Below are 22,200 nucleotides of genomic sequence, written 5' to 3'. Positions count from 1 at the left end.
TTTCCTATATTTAAGGTAAAAAGATATGAATGACCTACATATTAAATAAAATTAAACTCTTATTCCTACGGAAAGAATACTATATCTAGTAATAAATCAATCTTCAAAGGTTCACAAAATATCCAAAAACAGTAATGTCGTTTCTTGTTTAAGTAACTTTCCAATCGGACATACTTCACGCAGGACCATAAAGAAATTTATTTTAATAAGTAGTTTGCGAAAAAAATTTTTAAAACTTATAGCCGTTCAATCTTAATGATTTTTATATTAAATTAGGGTACACACTTCGCCTAACACGAACAATAAATACCTTTTCAAGCTGAAAGTCTCGCGTTTTAAATACTTAAAATCCCAGAAAATGAAATGCAGCAAATACATATATTTTACACATAGCTGTCATATCTTTGGAACGTTCTCGTCAATATATTATACTTAGAGTGAACTAATTTTAAAAAACATTATACTAAATAATAGTACACTCTTTGCCCTACACGTACAATACTTTTTTCGGCTAGTAGTCTTGCGTTTTAAATACTTAAAATCCCATAAAATGAAATGCTGCAAAGGATGTATCTTTCACACATTGCTCTCATATTTTTGGAACGTTCTCGTCAATATTTTTTATACTTACAGTGGTCAAATTTTAATAAAATTTATTTTAAACTATAGTACAAACTTTGCCCTACCCTTAGAATACTTTAGCAAGTAAAAAGTCTCACGTTTATATTTTTTATACTAAAAGTGAATAGATTTTAATGAAACTTATATGAATTTAAAGTACACTCTTTTTTCTACGCGCAGAATACTTCGTCGAGCTATAAATTTAGCATGTGAAGTTTAGGAGATGTCAGATAATGGAATGCATTTTATTTTACAGCTTTGCTTTTTCTTTGCAAAGTTTCGGTAAATATTTTGTATACTAAGAGTGAGCGGATTTTAGTGACTCTTATATTAAGTTAAAGTACATTTTTACTAAATTTTGTTTTTATGAGTTTCGAACGTGGCGCATGTGTATAAAGGGAGTAATGCACCTAAATATTAAAATTTAAGATTAAAAAACGTGTTTAGAAAAATATATTTTCTTTATCTGAAACACGCACGCACAACACACAGACAAGATTTTAGCAGATCGAAAGAAGAGGGTTTAAAAGGAAGCTATTTCTGTCGCATTTTCTGGATTTCTAGGAAAGAGATAAGGAAAAATAGTAGACAAGCAAATGTATCGGCGTCAAACCGTTACTTTGTTCAACCGTCACTTCGTAATAATCCGCCTACCAGTGTTTTTGTTCCAACACATTCTTTCTGTTTAAAGTATTACTGCGATTTCGCACGAATTCGAAGGTAAAATACTAAAATCAAAACGTTATTATCTTTAATTTTAGTAATTAGGTTCCTCATACACATGCGCAACATTCAGAGAAGGTCATATAAATTGTAGATTCGATCGAAAATAAAATCTAACTTAATATTAGTTACCTGATATAAAATTTCCAATCATTTCTCGAAGAAAATTAAAAATAGGAAAATTAATCGGTATACTAAATTCAATTTTTTGTATTGTTTATTAAAGCATGGGTTCAAATGATAAAAGTTTCATTTTCTTGGGATGAACAATATGAAGCTTTGTTTCAACAATTTTCTCCTTCAAAGAGATTTATTGTGAAATATGTACTTACTGTCAAGCGAAAATAAGATTCCATATTTATTTGTTGAAATTGGACAAATATGAACTGCACTATACGCGTTTAAAGAGACCGTAATTTTCGAAGCAAAGCGAGTCATAAAATGCTCACYTTTCAATTATTTATCATTTATAGATGTGCATAAGCACTTATCCATAACAGATGGTTGGTAAAGATGCTGCAGGATCCACTAAACGTATTCCACAGGATAAAAGTTCCAAAAAACTAACTGTTTTTTGGATTTCACATATGTTTTTGGGATTTGGCATCAGTGTACGTCGTATTATTACTTACTTATGACACAGGTATAAATTTTTGTTAAGTTTTTCTCTTTTTTTCTTTTCTTATTTTATTTATTTATTTATTTTATTGTATTTTTTATTTTTTTTTTTCGTGTTTTTTTATTTTAATTACTGAAAGTGAATTTGTTTCTTACAAACTAAGATTGTTTTTTTTCTTCTACAATTATACTTAAAACACCTATAAAAATGGCATTCGTTCGATCTTCCTTCCCGCCTTGTATTTTTTTGTTACCTTTTTTATTTTTTATTTTTTAAGCTTTGTTTCCCTCTCCCTCTCCCTCTCCCTCTCTCTTTCTCTCTCTCACTCTCGCTCTCGCTCTCGCTCTCACTCTCACTCTCACTCTCACTCTCACTCTCACTCTCACTCTCTCTCTCACTCTCACTCTCCAATTCTTTTCTTGGACCTTGTTTCTAAACTTTCTTACAAACTTCTGATCTAGCGTCCTTTTAGTAATCCTTAAACGAGAGCAAACCATAAGACAATAATAATTTACAAGGATGCGCACCAGTGTATATATATATATATATATATATATTTTTTTTTTGTTATGTATTGTTGTTACTTCATGTAAACGAGACAAAAACTTTTCTATTCTTTAAATCGTGTTCAAATTCAGCAGTCATTATTATAATGGAAGAAAACCTTCATAATCTTTTCTTTTATTGCCCTCTCCTTTATGTGTTTATATTTATATGTAGATACAATTTATATTTTTATTTTATTTTATTATCGACAGATTCAATCAAAAAATAAAGAACTGAAAAGATTCGTATTTTGTAAAATTCGAATGTAACAGCATTAAAGAGTACGATGTCTCGTTTTCTTTTTTCTTTTCTTTGTATGATATACAAATTCCTATAACATATGCATTCTTACGCATTATCATTATTATTATAATAATTAGTAAAAAAGGCCAGAAGACATTGTCTTACAGATCCGATAAGAAGTTTTACACAAACTACTATGAGAAACTGTTATTTAATCGGTCACATCATTACAAATCCGAATGATGTTTGTTGTTTATTGTTAATGATTCACATTAAAGTAGTTCCCTTAAAGAAGAATAATGTGAATTGAAATAAATAAAAATAAATTTTTAAAATCTTTTCTCTCTCTCTCTCTCTCTTTCTCTCTCTCTCTCTCTCTCTCTCTCTCTCTCCCTCTCTCCCCCCCCTCTCACTCTTGTTATATATGTATATGATTTTTTTTAATTGTTGCATGCTACGAGTGATAGTGTTATATATCTTTTCTTTTTTTTCGTTTTTCTCCTTTAATGTTATATACAAGCATGCATCATGTACAGTACGTAGAGATAAACCTTCCAACTCGTAGTATAATTATTAATTTCTTATTTATTTACTTATTTTTTTTTTTTCTAATAAAGATCGATGATTTGGGACATAATATTTTACAAAAGTTTACAACTTGGATGATTGAATGAGTAATGGTGAATTGTAACACAGTATAATACACGAGTTGGAATGTATCCAACGTAGAAATCTTATTTTTTGTAAGAGACTATTATCGTCTCGATGTTAGAAAAAAAGGTCAACCTTTTCATCCACATCGATGTATTTTCGTCTATGACACCGCGAAAAATGTTGTCTCTTGCATAATATAAGATACTACTATACCGCCTACATGAAGATAGAATTATCACGCGTAGAGAGAGACGTTGACAGCTTAAATTAAACAAAAAATATTCTTATTAAGAGGGGCAAAAGAAAATAAAAATATAAATCACAAGGTAATAAGAAGAAACAAGGGCAACAATGAACTGAATTGTCGTGTTTCGTATTCGCTTAAATACAGAAAAACTATAATATGAAATATTTGTATTCATCGTAGATTCCTTTAGATCGCCGTCATTGTCCTGTTGTATAGCGCGTAGTATAATTATTATTAATATTAATATATATATATAATTTTTTTTCGTTTTGTTTTGTTCTTTTTAATCATATTTTGTTTTTGTTTTTTTTTGTTTGTTTATACAAGCCAATTTCATTCTAAATCGAATGAAGGAATTGCTTATATACACTAATAAATCGTAACTCTTTTTAAGCCGTTTGTTAAAAGTATATTACACCTTTGCGATTCCAGAAAGGGAAAGTAGTAGCAAAGACGAATTATACTCTAAGAAGGAGAGATCGGTATTATTTCTTTCTTTCTTTCTTACACTTCTTATTAAAATCGTGAAATTTCAGCCACTTGGAGACGCGATAACAGGATTGTTATTTTGACATTCGATCAAACTCGAACGTGCTTTAATACGACGTTGCATTAATTTACTCTCGCTAGGCGGTGAGAGACCAAAAATTTGAAACGAATCTTTACCTATTATTCGATCCTTACCGATTATTTTAGATTCGTTTAAATCGATGCTGGAATTAATTGAGCCAGATTTTTGACGCGAACTATTGTCGAATTCGCTGGAAGAATGAGTTGCGTGTTTGTTACTGCTGTTCTCCGACAATTCACTGTTGGAGTCGGACATGTGACCGTAAGGATGATTGTCATCATCCGTTGATGACGTAGACAGTCTTGGCTCCCTGTTCTCCGTCAACTCCTCCAAGTTAATGGAAAAGTGTTGAAGTACCACGCGATTCACAGCCATTGCCGACTCAGCAAATGCTGAGAGCTCTCGAGCAGAATTATTTCTTCTGTAATTAGATAATTGTACGCGTGTTAAAACTAATTTATTATTAATTTGACTTAACAAGTTCTTTGTCGCATATGAATCAAATTCATCTCATATATATATATGTGAAAAACAGAAAAATTATTTGTCGTTATTTGTAATGTCGAAAAATCAACTTAGTAGGGACCGTGTGTTAAAAGTAAAATAATGCACTCGATTCTTCTTCTATAACATGATTCATTCATTGAGCAATGTAGATATATTAAGAAAATAATACGTTACCTAATGATATGAGGCGTGATAAGAGATTGTTCGCTATTATCAACCGACGATGGCCCAGGATTAATCCAAGGATGTTTAAGAATGCATTCTGCGCTGAGCCTTTGGTGAGCCTCCTTTACTAGCAAGCCTCTAATTAAATCCTTGGCGTCCTCAGATATATGTCTCCATTCTTTGTCAGGAAATTCATACCTCCCTTCTTGAATACTGGTAAATAATAACTCCTGACAAGCTTGACAATTTTCTCCTCTCTGCCAGCCGCAATCTGTACCACAGTTACCATAGAATGGTGGATAGCCGCATAATAAAATATACATTATCACCCCAAGACTCCATAAGTCGCAACGTTTATCGTAATAATTGGTTTCGCCGATAAAAGCCTCGACTACTTCCGGAGCCATGAATTCTGCGCTTCCAACCGGTGTCAATAATTGTGGCGTAGCTACGGGACTGGAGAGTGAGTTGTTGAACTTTATACCAGAACCCAAGTCAAAATCGCATACTTTAATCGGTATTAATTTGTCCGGATAAACGCACAAAATGTTTTCGGGTTTTAAATCCCTATGCGCAATTCCTGTATATAAACACAAAAACAAAATATATTTATACATTTGTATAAATAAACAAATCGATTGTTCATCGATCGATTGCTCATACAAATTTCAAGATCTTACCCTTTTTGTGAAGGAAATTTAATGCACTGGCAATCTCTCTAACGATTTGACTTGCTTCTCTCTCGCTGAAATGCACTCTCTCTTGAATCCTATTCAACAGTTGACCACCATTGATTTTTTCAAAAACGAGATAGAACTTTTCTTCATCTTCGAAAAACTCGATTAACTGTATAATATTAGGATGCCCCTGGCAATGGTGGAATGTCTCGACTTCCTTGAAAACTCTAGCACGCGCATGTCCAGGAATCTTATCGATGATCTTTACGGCATATTCCAAATCTGTATACAGAGACGTACACGATTGTACCGAGGCATAGGCTCCTTCTCCAAGAACTTCTCCTGTCAATTTGTACAAATCTGAAACACGATGAAATACAAATTATTAATCAAATAAACTAATTATAGAAAGAGAGCAAACGAATACAACAGAAGACATTTCTTTTTCATTCTAATGAAATCAAACAATTTCTTGTCTTTATTCACCTACCTACCGAACATTACTCAAGAGATCATTCCAACTCCGATCTATACCATTGTCTTAACCATTTTAGTGACCATCTCTCTTTCTTTCTTTCTTTCTTTCTACCAATTGGTATTAGCACGTGTGGTGCATATCTCTAATCAAAACGCCATAAATCCATTGAAGTTTTGCATTGCAGTTGTGTTACCCCCGCATGTCTAAGGTGAATCTTATTAAATACGATTAATTATTAGCATCGATTCATTAGAATTTGAGAAAATGTGTGGTTGTGGTGCTGTACGCCAGGAGAAGAGTCGATATATAGTGAAATATGATGAATCGGTGTGTGTCCTGCGTTGTAGGAGAAGCCAATGTCAAGGTCAAAAGGGGTTGATTCGCGAACAACGTACCATCATGGCAACGTTGCACAATCGTATTACGCGTATATACCATTCGTCTCTTCCCTTCTCTAACAAGCTATCGGCCTACCATTCTGCTTCCCGTAACCCCACATCGTTCATCCCCACCAACGTTCTCCAACTAAACCCGACAAAGCCTTCCCCCCATCAACCCTTTTCCTCGTGACAACTCGTACGCCGTTGTCGTATTTCTCTCTCTTACTCTTGAAAGGCAGCCACTCCTGTTGGTACAACACGGCAGATTACACGAGAGCATCCGGCAACACCGTAGGCACCTAGCAACCAGAAGCCGATAATGTGCTTTCACGTTCTACGTAGATCGTCAAAACCAGTTACATACTTTAAATCCTTCCTCCCCTCCTCCAAGAAGTAAAACGAATAATAACATATACACGTATGCGAACGCATATGCATCGATCGATGATCTTGAAATAAGGCAAGCTAAACAACGCGAGATCAAAAACGATCGAAAACTATTAAAAAATATGAATAAATATTACTAACGTTAAACGCGTATAATGCTATTTATATATTTTTCTTTTCTCAACGATTTTTTATTTCTATATGTATACTTGTGAGTGACCTAAAGGGTTACGCGAATGTTTCTCCTCTCCACGTGATGGAAAGTTTTCGCTTATGGGATCGCAAATCGATCGGAGATGACGCAACATGACCTAGCTCAGCAAGGTAGCAAACTCGGTTAGTGTTGGCTCTCTCTCTCTCTCTCTCTCTCTCTCTCTCTCTCTCTCTCTCTCTCTCTCTCCTCTCCACGTGATGGAAAGTTTTCGCTTATGGGATCGCAAATCGATCGGAGATGACGCAACATGACCTAGCTCAGCAAGGTAGCAAACTCGGTTAGTGTTGGCTCTCTCTCTCTCTCTCTCTCTCTCTCTCTCTCTCTCTCTCTCTCTCTCTCTCCTCTCCACGTGATGGAAAGTTTTCGCTTATGGGATCGCAAATCGATCGGAGATGACGCAACATGACCTAGCTCAGCAAGGTAGCAAACTCGGTTAGTGTTGGCTCTCTCTCTCTCTCTCTCTCTCTCTCTCTCTCTCTCTCTCTCTCTCTCTCTCCTCTCCACGTGATGGAAAGTTTTCGCTTATGGGATCGCAAATCGATCGGAGATGACGCAACATGACCTAGCTCAGCAAGGTAGCAAACTCGGTTAGTGTTGGCTCTCTCTCTCTCTCTCTCTCTCTCTCTCTCTCTCTCTCTCTCTCTCTCTCTCTCTCTCTTGTCGAAAATTTAAGTCTTACAGCGAAATATAATTTGATTAGAAAATTACTCGGAATTGTTTAAATATATTTTAGCCTAAAATAGTAACAATTTTCTTCTTGGTCGAACTTATTTTTATTTTACAACAAAGTATCGAAATGTTTCAAATAAAATGTGCACAAAACTTTTTTACCCATCCTTAAATCGGCACAAATTTATTGGACAACTCAACGATAGATAATAATTATTATCATATGTTAGAAATACAATGTAAGAGTTAAAAAAAAAAAAGTACTTGCAATTAATTTTCAATCTAATCTAATCAATAGTTACCAAGTATAACTATTAATTGTTAAGAACTCTAACATCGATTTAATCTTCATATTGCACAACTATATGTTTCTAATTTATTTGATTATATTATACTTATGTTAGATATATTTATTTATTGTTTTTCGTTTTATAACTATTTGTAATTTTAAAAATCTTCTTTTTTTTCTGTTCTCATAATAGACGAATGTTCGAAATTATTTACAAACAAGAGAACAGTGAGAGCTAAGTGTGCATGTAAATATACTTGTGTATACACGTAAATCGATAATCGAGTTAGAAGTTCGTGTAAGTTTCTCGAACATTCCGAACTTGAGAAAGGTCATAGAATGGAAAGAAAGAAAGAAAGTAAGAGAAAACAGGTAAGTCATCGAAATAGAATAGTTCTATTTGGTGATAATAAATATATGATAAAAGATATCTCTTTTGCATTAGTCATACCATTATAACAAAATCGGAACGTTGCGTACATAATAACATTTGGTATTTTTGGCTAATTTTTGACTGTATTTTTGGATTTTTGGTTGCACCAAAAAATATCTACCTTGAAAACAAGTGGAAACAAAGGAGGATCCAGAGCGTTTCTTCCTGCGTCTTTTGCGTCTTGCCTCTTCCTGACGCGCTTGTACAGCACTCATCGATTCTCCCGTCGTAACGACGTCTCTGCAAGTTCCATCGCCTAAAACAATAAGAAATAAACAAAATATAAAAAGACTTTCGATTAGATTTAATTCATTTTTCATTTTGCCAAAAAACAATTTGCAACGAGAGCAAGGTCTCGCTTATTTGTTCAACCTGATCTTCAAACTTTTACAATAGATCGTCTTTAAAAAGCGCGACAAATGGCCGCCACAGTTTTGTCGTTGGACCAAGTTAGAGCTTCCGTCTAGTGCGAATATGAGATCCTGTGGAAGATCTTTTTAGAAGAAAACGTTATTGCAAGTACGAATAACGTCGCGTTTATTTACCACGGCGATAATATCCAAGTTGAAGTACATCCTTTATCACTATCGAGCGAACTTACTTACAATTAGTCGTGCACGTGATACTACTCTAGAATTCACGTTTCCTTATCGCAATCGCTCTCGGGAATTCTTCTCTTCGTCACGAGATTACAAAGTTTCATCATAATGTACGTTTAATGTATGCACATATTGCACCGCACATATACATAAATATATATTCGCGTATTCTACTTTCCTTTTACTCATTGTTTTAAATAATCGTATATCTGATGAACGCCAAAACTTGTATTTTCTTTACAAAAAGGAACAGAGAAAAGATATCGAGGAAAAAAGTATAAAACTAGTACTCGTTCATTAAAGAAAACAAAATCAAAGAAAATAAAGAGAAAAAGAAGGGGAGGAAAGGTCGGTTACGGGGACCCATCAAAAGTTTCGTCAGTCAGAACGAGGGATGCTACAATTTCCAATAGCAGTTACGCAGTAGCTGCTACAAGGGACGAGAGGAGAATGAAAATGTAAATAATTTACATCCTTTTCGAAACTTCCCGAATATTTTGCTCCCTCCACCCCTCTTTCGAGAGAGAAATAGAATTCGTTGCTCTCGACGAGATATCTGTTGAATTTAATTCGGCTCGAAACTCGATCGTTCCGTTCCTATGTAAAAATAACAAAAAATAAAGTAGATCTCTCTAATCTCTCTCTCTCGAGTTCTCTTTTCAATCAAAAATAATTAGAGACATATTTCGGGAGCATTGTGACTCTTCCAGGTCCATTTGAAACTTAAGTTAGACCAAAGCAATTTATTACTACTGATACATTAATTATGTGTTCTACATTTATACATCCTTAGAAAACATTTTCTTACAATTAGTTCAGAAGGTAAGGAAAAAAGGAAAGGATAATATATCATCTTATTGAAAAATCCAAAAGCTAATCATATTTTGCGTACACCGAAATAACTCTTTAACTCTTTCGTTATACTCGATACCACGAGTCTGTTCACAAACGAGAATGCATTAACCTTGAACACCAATCAATCGTTTATTCTGTATGCTATGAAAGGAAGATTATTAACATGTCATTTTCGCGAAAAAAGAAAGACAATTTACCGATAAATAACACTTATTCTTTCTAAATGCAAGTGTTCAAGCAAGTGTTTGGAAGAGATAAGAAACGCGAAATTCAGAACCCTTAGTACATAATATAATACATTTACATAAACGAATAAATAAATAAATACTATAATCTTGTTAATTTTGTGCAGGTGTCTGAAAAAGAGTTACAAAGATACGCAAAGTTGAGAGCCTCTAATAAGCAGAAATGACTAAAGGAGACTCAAGGAAATCGATTAAGTTCATGAAAGGAGAAAGGAAACTTCCACGTAAGATATTTTGAACATTTAATTGATATATTTGATTTCCTGTTGGTACAATAATAATTGCGGTTGATAAAAAATGTATTTTTGTACGTTATTCGTGAGCGTTGTCGTCGTCATCATCGTCGTTGTCGTCGTCGTCGTCGTCGTCGTCGTCGTCGTCGTCGTCGTCGTCGTCGTCGTCGTCATGCAACGACCGGAGCCAGAGTTCAATGACTGGCACAGAAAGGAACGCTGCCATCACTCTTTCTCTCTTGTTCGGTTCTCTCGTGAGATATGATATACCTAACACTGTGTTAGCATTCTATCCTAATTGTAATAATACATTCTCTCCCTCTATGGAACTCTAATTATTACCATCCAACAAAATGAGATATAATTGATCATTTTTATATCGAATTGAGTCATCCTTTATTACGTTATATAAAAAAAAGGTAAGAAAAAATGATTACAAGTTGAGTACCACTGGTGCAGGATAACGGCGAGCTCGCGCTCGGCTTCCTCGGGCTTAAATCGCCCTAACGTCCACCCCTAAGGGAATTACGTAATCGGGTAGAGCGATCACTATACGTTCGACGAATACGATAATATCAAAGTAATTTGGATGGAAGGTATGGTGATGTTCCATTACTACTGCTCACTCGACCAACATTTCAACTAACTATCCAAATAGAAACGTTATGCTTTTCGAAATATAAAATCTATTAAAAATCTGATTTTTTTTAAACGTCGAGTAATATTCGTGAGATGATGGTACACGTAATTATAGCGAGAGAAAGAGAGAGAGAAAGCTATATCGGAACCGAAACACATCGATTTTATTAAATTCGTCCTTTCTCTGGTTTCCTTTGTTCGCTTTCAAATAATATTCCGCGATCGAACTATGACTCACATTCGTTATCCTTTGAAAACCTTACATGTGGATGATAGTAATCATAATAATAACGACACGAAATTCATTCATTGTTCGGGATCTTTACAAAATATATTTATTGCTAACAAAAGATTTGACTGAAAATTTTCCAAAATATTTCTTGGCGGCAAAATAAAAAATCCTTCGAATACGAGAAAACAAATGAATTTACATTAATAATTAATACTCGTATTGACTTTGGTAAATCTCAAAACTACTTGTATAGTAAGATGTATAATAATAATTGATGTTACTGTTGACCCCGTTAAGTTAAGTTTTGGCGACAAGTTCCTAAAAAATATCCTTTAAAATGTATTATTCTTGCACGAGAAAATAAAATTTATGCTAAAGCTTTGCGTCTCGCCAACTTTCTAATAGAAATAGGATCATATTGCCAACTTTATTAATCTCTGTACTTGTGAATAGGAAAAGTTCGCTATGTCATCGTTTATATTTGTCAAAGTAAGATGATACGCGAAGAAAATAATGAAATAGAAAAAAATAAATAAATGGATCAATCGGAGTTATTTCATTCGTCGTTGAAACTAAACGCAAAAGCAACCTTTCGCGCGTCCTTCGAAATGGTTGCTTCCCTTTAACAGGAGTAAAAAGGGGAGGAATGGGAAGGAGAGCGAAAGCGGAACATGCGCGAGGGTCCTTCCTCCCTTTCTTCTTTGTTTGGGTTTGCCCTACCGACGCCCTTCAGGATTTGCGTCGTTGAATTCGAACATACCGACTAACCCACTTCGTTACTCGAAAATAATTTCTCTATCATATAATGCCAAAAAGATACGAGATGAAACGAGACATGTGCGTCTCATAATAGGGTGCGTATATGCGTAACCTCACGCGAGAGGGAGAGAGAGAGAACGATCTCCAAATGAATCATTCAAATATTCTACATAGCTAAATATTATGCAGACAGGACGAGTACTATATATATACGTATATATTTTTTAAATTAGTACCAAAACAGCCGCGTATTAGCCAAAAATCAATTATCTCTCTCTCTCTCTATGAAACGGATATTAATTTTTATTCAAATGGGTATCCAAATTTCCTTTCATTTGCTAATGTCGTTAAGCTTCATTATTTATTTGAAATTTAAGTTAAATATTAATCAATATAGAGTATTAGAATTTTTGAACACACACAAATGAATGAATCAAATATTATTTAATCATTTTTCGATGGTAACTTATAAAAGAAGGAAAATAAAATTAATTAATAGTTCAGATCTCTCTCTCTCTCTCTCTCTCTCTCTCTCTCTCTCTCTCTCTCTCTCGCTCAGTTTATTTGAAATAATTTAGATTTATATAGATAGATTGATTATTAATGCAATTTTTCGCTCGGTTATAAGTTAAAAGAGAGTACAAATAAAATTGTTAAATTCATTCAATTCGTAGAGTTAGTTTGAAGAAAATTCAAGAAGGATAAGTGGTATATGCGAAGGAAGAGACTAACCAACAACTGCAGCATTTTATAACCGGTACCGGCATCAAGAAAGTTCCTCGAGTGCTAACACACGTCCCCGATTCTTACTTTTTTAACGGTATTCTCTCTCTCTTTGTTACTCTTGTCGAAATTCGATATCGATAATTGTTCTACGTTTTTTCGACATGATGCAATTCGTCGTAGAGGAATATCAGAAGATGATAAATATGTTAGAAAAATTCGGTGAACAAGTCATTACATCATTCGAGAAAGATCCATCATGAATGTAAGAAAAAAACGACAAAAAATATTTAAGTTAATTGATATATCTTACTTGTAACTGAATTTTTGTGTATTTTCGATACCAACAGAAATTTGTATGAACTTTCTATTTGATACTTTATGGTAAATAAAGAAAATGAAAACGTCATTTACCAAATAGCAATTGAAATTTATTTGGAGATTAGAAAATTGAAAGAAAACAGTACAAATAATAATCACTTGCAACAGTTTGGCGAGTTAAAAAAATGGTTTTTCTATGAAATTTAAACTAAATGTACATACACGTTGGTAGTAGGTGTTTCTGCAGAAGAAATTCATATAAATTGATTTTGGTATTCTTACCTTGACGATTCCCTTGAAAGCTGCTCCTGCGTTCTTCGACAATTCTCTCCACCATTTTCGCTCACGTACGTGTACTTTCGTTCGGCGCAAGGAAAATTCAATTTCTGACTTTTGTCTCTTCCTCTTCCTCCTCTTCTTTTTCTTCTTCTACTACTTTTACTTCTTTCTGCTCCTCTTTCTCTCTTTTGGCGATTTCGCACCAGTATTAATAATCGTAAAAAAGAGTCAGTCGTATATACAAAAAACGCCTATCTGCTAAGATACTGATATAATCTCTCTTTTTTCTCCCTACGACGATCCCTTAAATGAAATATCGTGTGAAAATCTCTTCTTCTTCTTTTTCTTCGTGCGTGTTAACGCGCGACGTCTTACGATACCTATGATATCCTTTCCCACTTGTCTTCATCAAAAGAGAATGCGTCGTCAGAGTTAATAGATCGAATTGTATATCAGTGTAAATATCACAGATATAAATAAATATATAAAGCCTATCTAAATCCTTCGCTTGGATTCGACGCGCGCGCGCAATTGATATACCGTTGACCGATGATGTTACGCTGTCGCTGTTGATAAATGTATATTCGAAATCCTTTGAATAAATACTATCACAGACTTTGACACTGAACTCGCTCTTTCTCGCTATCTCTCGCTATCTCTCAAAATTTCTCTTTTATCTCTTCTCTAAATCAAATGATCAACGACTAAGCAAGCTAAGCTTCTCTCCCTCTCCCTCTCTCTCTCTCTCTCTCTCTCTCTCTCTCTCTCTCTTTAGTTCTTCAATGTTGACGACGAGAAGGTTACCTTACAATGTATAACCCTCTTTCGCCGAGAACTCTTTCAAAACCAAAACGCTCTATTTTCTCCTACTACTGCGCTGCTGCTGCTGCTACACCCCTTGACCAATCCTCAGAAGGTTTTTAATCGGACGTAATGGGGCTTTCCGAACGTGAAAATCCCGCGATGATAGTCGCTCCTTCGTCGCTATCGCACAGCCTCTCGCACGTAGCGGTAATAGGGCTCGGAAGCGCATTAAAAATCCTTCGGCTAACACATCTGGTCTTCTCGTTCACCGTCCCTCACTGCTCGGCAGTTGGTTTCCGACTGAGTTCAACAAGATGGCTGCAGCGCTTACTAACACCCCCCTACACTCCCACCACTAGAAAAGGCGAATCAGGAGACCTCGTCGACGCCCGCTCCGAATACTTATCCCACTCTACACTGCTACACTACTACCAATCCGACACACGTAATCGCATAGGCAACGTGGCTCTCAGCCGTCGGCTGCCTTCCTTCCTGCCCGCCTTGCTAACTGCTTCTCTCCTCCCTATTCCTTATCTTCTTAGCGCCGTATTAAACCACAATATTATACGAACATGATGCAAGAGACTCTCTCCGTTACTACCACCACGTGTTTTCCTCGATTCTTTCACTCCTACTCGATCGTTGTCATTTCTTATCCATCTGACTCATCCCTGAAATGATAAATGGCAAACCTTTCCTCCTCTATTTTTGGCACGATCACCTACAATGATTCTTTCTTTCTCTCTTTCTCTCTCTCTCTCTCTCTCTTTTTCTTTTCTCTGCCGATAATATATCTATTTAATACTTTCATTATTTTTCATATGACATATGTATATCGACGAACTTCGATACAAACATTTCTTCCTCGCTTTGCATCTTACGTGAGTGATACACATCTAGATTAGGGACGCGCCACCGGTTGATAACCACTGACCTTCTCGAACATTCGAAACCCACACAAGTATCCGGCCATCGTTTATATACACTGTTCGGCCTACGTGCTACCAGCCACGATTGAGCTGAACGATTCCAGCGTGACGACTCACGGAAAATTTGCTCAAAATTCTGCTCATATCGTTTTCTCTCTCTCTCTCTCTCTCTCTCTCTCTCTTTACATATATATATACATACGTAGGCAAATCATAAATACTTGTAGATATACATATAAATAAATATAAATCTTTAAAATCCCTGAGTTTCTTTTATTAATTAATCTTAAATATTGCGCTTTTCTGCATGTATAAAATGTTGTAAAAGTAAATAAAGGATAAACAGTATGTTTTTTCTATAGCGTGTTCTCGTTGAAAAATATTATTGGTTCTGAAACGTTGCGTAGAGTCTCGTGAACGAACAACGCGTGTGAGTCGTGCGACACGTTGAGGATGGATGCGCGCGCATCCTGGCTGTACGCCACGTATAACATCGTGCGACGCAGAAATGAGAGAGATAAAACGGTATAAAAAAGAGAAAGAAATAGCTTACGTGTGTGTTTGTGTAAGGTGATCGCGTGAGGTACGAAAAGAGGGGAGAGAAAGAGATATGGACATGCACACGTAAACGAATAAATAGTAAGCGAGAAGAGTTAGGAGAGGAAGAGGAAGGAAAGTGTTATATAGGACGACTTAAAGGTTCTTCTGTAGATCCTATTTTAATTACTAATCAGACATAATGTAATAATATGAGAGATTTCATTTTGCAAAATAAATTAAAGGAGGTTGAAGTTATTGACTTAGAGATAAAATTTTCGATAATATTACGAATATAGAAAAGAGATAAAAAGCAAGGTAGTATCTTTCAATCAACCTGAGACTGCTGCTGTTTTGTATACGATACATATAAACATATATGCAAGTAAGCGCGTTTAGGTGGGAAAGGAAAAGGTGAGGCAAAAGAGTCAAACGAATAGTTCAACTTTGTATATAGGAGGAGGAACGTGGACGCGGAGTGTTGGAAACGAAGAAAGACACGCAGCGTACCACCACCTACGTCTTGGATTATTACATATGCACGTCTACATATAGTTTGTACTACTCGCGCTGTTACCACCGTGCGAACAACACAACACACTTCATATCAAGAGAGATTTGATTCTACATCCATATGCATTCCTCCTCCTCCTTCTCGTCGTTGTCGTCGTGTTGGTAGTATCGATGTAGATACAAACAACGTCGTATAGATTCGTTGTTCGAAGCCAATCGTCTTGCGGTCAACGTCGTTGAATCCATTCTTATGCCTGATCATTTTATATTATGTAATAGATTGTATCGACGTATAGGCAACGCGTTAATGCACGGCATGAGATTATTTACGAAATGACGGAAATTTCAGCTATATATTTAACAATATTTGTTTCCTTTTTCTTTTTTATTTTTGCGTGTACACTCAAATAATCTTCTTAGCAAGCAAAGTCACGTTTCGAACATAGAATACGAGTACATGGCACGCCTATACACAAAATATGCGTAAAAATAATTATTTCAATTCTCTACGAACACGTCTATTGCGCGTAGATTATTATTACTTCTTTTTTTTCCTTTCTTTCTTTTTATTCATTTATTTGTAAAGGTAAATACACAATCGTGTACAAGTTTATACCAGAATTCGCGTTTATCGTCTCGTAATATTGGCCATAAATATTTTCCTTTACTGTACTCTATAATCCAATACGTATAAATTCGACGGAATATGTACGTATTACGTTTATGATATTTCGTATTGGGGATATTTAAAAATTCATCTATATGATTTATAGGTAAAAATTTGTTGTCGTTATTACTGCACGCATACTTATTATATAGAATAATGTAGTATAAATCGAGAAAAATAATTCTTCCATCAAGCTATTTATCTATCGCACATTTTTTACATAGGATGAACTCAAACGATATGCATGTACATATATTTATGCATGTATATATATATTATTTTTGGTCACTCATCATGGACTTGCGTCTCGTATTTCCAATCGATAAGAAAATTGAATATCTATTTTATCTATCTCTACGTTTTTTCTTTTCTATTGAATTTGATATCCAAAGCACGTAGTGTAATCGAAAAATAAAATTGTCTACATCGTTCCCCAGTCGTCCAAGAGGTTTACGCGTTTATTTATAATCGAAAATAATGTCAGATTTGTTATGTTGTTCGAATAGAAAATTGAAAGAACGTCACTGTGACACGAGATATCCCTAATAACGACTTCGAACCGGTTTTCCGTATACGGTAGGAGTCGCGTCAGCCGAGATACAGGCCCACCTACGAGAAATCACCAAAGTATCTTTTAGTTTATATTTATAAGCCTTTTTTAGTTTATCCTAAAAGAAAATAACTTCAAAAAGAAATGTTGGAAGAACTCGTTTGAACTGAAATTGACTTGATCGATAACGATCATGAAAAGGGTTCGCTAAATTGTACGAAGCTAACTTGTATTTACATATGTTTTTATGCATAATCTTATATTTTGGAAGTTTATCATGGTATGGTAGCAAAAAAGCAAGCCACGATAAAGGCAACAACGAGGTCGACGGAGTCGGTCAATCAGCAGATTGTAACGAGAGTCATTAACGTTAAAACGGCAAGCTGCGCAAATTCAACGTCACGTTGCTGACATAACGAAACGAAGCTTCTAATATTTCATCAGAATTTTGTATCTCCTCACATTAATTTGGCCCAAGTATTCGCGAAAATCTATCAAATTGATTATGAGTTATCATAAAATTGATCCCATCACTTTTGAGAGAAGGATCTCGATAAAAAGTATTATCGATATAGTTAACGACTCATTTCTTTTTTCTTTATAAATACTCGCTTATTAAACGCTTAGACGGAAAGAGTATATTTGCTATAAAAAAAAAGGAAATGCATATCGAACTGGTCGATTTGACTATATTATAGAATATTAGAGAGAGCTCGTGAAACGTGATCGTGAAACCCAAAAATATACATAAGGAATAGGTACCTGAACAAATAACACCATGTGCGAGCTCACCAAAATAATAGATAATGTCAATTTTATATGTACCTAATATCGCTTTTAATAACTCTTCATAATAAATCCTTTTTTTCTCAAATAGGAAAAGTAAAATCGATAAATTTCTTGATAAATGTATGCTTGCATGCAATTTGACATATATCTACATAGAATTCGTATTTTTTTCTATCGCATTAAGTTTCTATGACTTCTTTTCCATACGTTTTTGTATAAAACTTTATTTAATATTTATGTACATATGAATGCATTTAGACTTGGGCCTTGAAGTAACGGAGACAGAAACATTGATGCACTCTCTTATGGGTCAAGAAAGAAATTGACTTGGAAACTTTCACCTAGGTGTACTCTTTGAAATACCAATCGTCACGTACGAGAATTATATAGGCATGATAGGATAAATATTATTATTAATCATTGCTTTTCTTAAATAAACAAGTCAAATTGGTTCTTTTTGTTTTTTTCAAAGAAGAATCGTAGCAGTAATATCCTAAAAACATCTTATGGTTAAATCAAATCGTTCGAGATGTTCAAAGTATATAATAATTAGAAAAATATCATACTCGTTAAAAAAATCCTTCATATTTGTTCTCTTGGTATACTTTATTTAATAAAATTAGCACTCAGAAAAAAGAGCGTTCTCACAAATTTACATGTCCTCTGTTAATTTTGTTACTAACAATGAGATGTATTGTATCGATGTATCATATCGAAAGTAACTAATACAAAACAGAACTTAAGATAAAATCCTACACAATTTCACAAACAAAAACGAAAAGATTTTTGAAAAATCTTGCAAAATATTCCAAGGAACAATAATATGAAAACTTGTCATGCTAATAACGCTTCTTATTCATTATTGTGTTGAATTTTTGAAAGAAATTTCTTAAATGTTCTTTTTCATTTGGTCACGTTTTAACGGAAGTTTCATTAAAAAAAAGGATGTCTTTACGTTTGATAATCTTTGAAAATCAGGTGTTCCATATTAAATTGATCGTATTAACGTACAATCAGAATCTCGATATATGAAGAATTTAAACGTTTCAAACGTGTCAGTTTAGTCTTACTACATGCGACATAGTATCGAGATAAAAAAAAAAAAAGCAATATTAAACATAGAATAATGCACGAAGTAAACGTAGTACAAAAGTGAGAAGGTAAACAAGTTAAAGTATTTATTGGTTTTTCGAGAGAGTACTAGCCTTGTATAGCTTTTAACTCGACAAAAACAAAGTTTTATCGGAATTCCGAACGTTTCATTTGGCGCAAGTAAAAATAGAAAAAAAATACGCACAAATGTGTGTATATTTATGAGAATTTACAAAAGCAGGCTCATAATAAATTAGTTTTTTACCAGACAAGATATCAAACGAGATATCAGCAAAAAGATATTTATCAGCATTTAGATATTTTCAATATTAACTTACTTGCTAACAAAGAGATCTCGAAATGGTCCTTTCTCGATCCTTTCGAGTCGCCATTTTGTTGTATTTCTATTGGGACGTTTATGCTCCCCTAAAAATAAAAATAAAATTGTGATAAACGTTTACGTAACCTTTGATTTCCTTTCTCATTCTTTTTCTCAGGTGTCGTATGAAACGTTAGTATGTAATATGTTAACATACCACCAATGATTCATAGGTAACGTAAATGGATTACTTACTCGTGAATAGAAGGAAGAAAAAGGAGAAAAAAGGAAAATAAAATACTACTAATAATATTAACGTATGTGCATTTTGTGGCAAAGCAGTAAAAAGAATATAAAAATGACACAAGTGTTTTTACAGAAGTGCGTATAACTGATCCGTCGAAAGGAAAAGAAAAGGAAATGTTAGAAAATATAAGAGACGCGAATTCGTTACTATACGACACCGAACATGGCACGTGGATCTTGGTCTCTCAAGGCCGAACCCGAATGACGCGTTAAATTTCGGTATATCTCCGATTGTGAGATCAGAAAAAAATATACATCGTAGAAAGAGATAGAAGGAGGCGTAGGGGCAATCATCGCGAAGGTCACACGCGTGGCCATAGGGATTTTTGTTAGTTGAAAAATACTTATCGCTACACGCATCTTCTCTTTCCTTTTTTTACGATATAAAACGTTATTCCTGTTACATGTGCATCCGCATATATAGACACGTATTTATTTTCTCATTTTTTTTTTTTTTTAATCAATAGTTTTATTAATTAATCATGAAAATTGATCAAATTATCATATTCGAATGTTTGTGTGCAAGTAAAAAACAAAATTGATAATGAAACTATTTAAAAATATTTATTTTTGTTGTTGTAAGATTTACTGGCAAACATAGTCATAACTACGACGATGTTCTTAGATATCTATGTAGGTACCTTACCTTATCCCGTCAAATAAATCATTAAATGGAAAAACTAATTACGTTTCCATAATAAACAATGAAAATCATACGATAGGATTAAAAGAAATTAATCTCTGTCGATATTATACGCGACATCGTAATAATGAAAAATTGAATTCTTGTCGTCATTGATATAAAAACAATCATGGTTCGTTTAAAATACGTAAAATACATTATTAACTAAAAGATAATCTCGTACGTAACACGTGCGCGCGCACACACACACATCGAGTTATCTTATATATTATATATGCAAATTATCGAGATAATTCTCACGTTAAAAGAACAAAAGTAATAAAATAATATTTCAAACTTAGACTCGAGAATACCTATTGGTATTAGACACCAGATATGATGTCATTATGCAAAGACCGAGCGATCTCATCCTTTGTCGGTTGAAACCGTTCACCATATACTTAGGATTGTTAATTAACCTATAATAATTCGTCTAAAAATATACTAACTAACTAAACTATTTCATTAATTTTATCCTACGTTCAACGATTGATCCTATAAATAAATGTATGAACACGATAATTATTCGATAAAGAGGATAACTCTTCTTTCTTTATTCTTTTAGTATCAAGTACAAACTCATTTGCAATTTAAACAAATAAATACCAGTTAGGTAACTCGTATTTTTCAAATAAAGAAGAACCTAAGATGTTTTACAAACAAAATTAAAGGTAAAAAATGTAGCTCGCTCATTGGACGAATCCAAAAGTGAAAGGTCATTGACCACGGAAAGTAGCACTCTCTCTCTCTCTCTCTCTCTCTCTCTCTCTCTTTCTTTCTTTCTTGATATTATTTTCGGACTATGTTCCTAGTATAATTTGTAAACGTGGAAGAGCTATGTGTACGATTTAAAATAGATTCTATTAGGAGAAAATAGAATAGAAAATAGGTCTTCTCTCAAGACCTTCTACCTTTTACCCGTCAATTTAACGGGTGTCCGTAGAAATAGGTATACATAGTGTAATAACACGAATTGATAAGAAGGACAAGGGGACAGACAGCTGATCGAAGAAAGGAGAAACGGTATGAAAGGAAATCAAGTTGGCGAGCAGATAGAATCATGAACTCGAGAAAACAGACTTTCTCCTTCTCTCTTTCTCTTTCTTTCTTTCTTTCCTCCTTTCCTCTTTTCCTCTTTTCCTTCTTTACTTCCTTCGAATAAACTTGGAGAGAAAAAGAAAGAAAAGAAGAGGGAAAAGATTCGCATCAGACGAATGACTCATAGAATCAGAATCGAAGAGAGAGAGAGAGAGGATTACTCGCGAATAGTTCACCCTCTAGCATTTATGGCAAGGAGCATTTACGGTTGAGCGACTACAATGGAGAATCGCTACTATATTAGCAGATAAATCTACATTCTTGGCTGCCGCCTTCCGTGCGGTTTTAACGATCGCAATAGAAGGTGGTTTCGCCCTTCCTTTTTCCTTTATTCATACGTACGTGTAACATTCTCTCTTTCTCTCTCTTTCTCTCGTGCGTGAAAAAAGAAAAATTGCAAAAGATTATCCAACGTATATGTGTATAAAGAGAAAAAAAATAGCGAAAAATTACACAAACGAAGGATATACCACTATTTTTTGCCACGTCTGTTTGAGATTCTTCGGTAAACATTGCTACGCCAAGAAAAGAGTTATTCCTGTAGCTGGAAAGAATTACGAGAACCATTGCTCGATTTATATACAATAATAACATCGATCGCATCTA

General features: G+C 34.3%; 1 protein-coding gene across 9 annotated transcripts in view; it reads right to left on the bottom strand.

The window, feature by feature from the left end:
• Positions 1-3,245: 3,245 nt before the first annotated feature.
• Positions 3,246-22,200, bottom strand: part of LOC106784545 (MAP kinase-interacting serine/threonine-protein kinase 1-like) — a 28,517-nt gene continuing 9,562 nt past the window's right edge. Inside the window, exons 1-7 of one of the 9 annotated variants that reach the window (XM_014744226.1) lie at positions 14,113-14,862; positions 13,689-13,711; positions 13,312-13,611; positions 8,545-8,679; positions 5,577-5,933; positions 4,906-5,476; positions 3,246-4,645 (exon numbers count right to left, since the gene is read on the bottom strand). In XM_014744226.1, coding sequence (XP_014599712.1) covers positions 4,186-4,645; positions 4,906-5,476; positions 5,577-5,933; positions 8,545-8,679; positions 13,312-13,366 — 1,578 coding nt within the window. In that variant the 5' untranslated portion in view covers positions 13,367-13,611; positions 13,689-13,711; positions 14,113-14,862 and the 3' untranslated portion in view covers positions 3,246-4,185. Of the gene's footprint in view, positions 4,646-4,905; positions 5,477-5,576; positions 5,934-6,067; positions 6,266-8,544; positions 8,680-13,311; positions 14,863-19,527; positions 19,616-22,200 lie in introns of those variants that run through there. The other 8 variants (XM_014744224.1, XM_014744223.1, XM_014744225.1 and 5 more) reach the window with 8 other exon arrangements.

This window comes from Polistes canadensis, unplaced genomic scaffold (genome assembly GCF_001313835.1).
Source record: "Polistes canadensis isolate GaletaPanama2010 unplaced genomic scaffold, ASM131383v1 scaffold_37, whole genome shotgun sequence".
Taxonomy (NCBI): domain Eukaryota; kingdom Metazoa; phylum Arthropoda; class Insecta; order Hymenoptera; family Vespidae; genus Polistes; species Polistes canadensis.
Note: the sequence above shows the minus strand (reverse complement) of the source record. Positions and strands in the feature narration are given on the sequence as shown.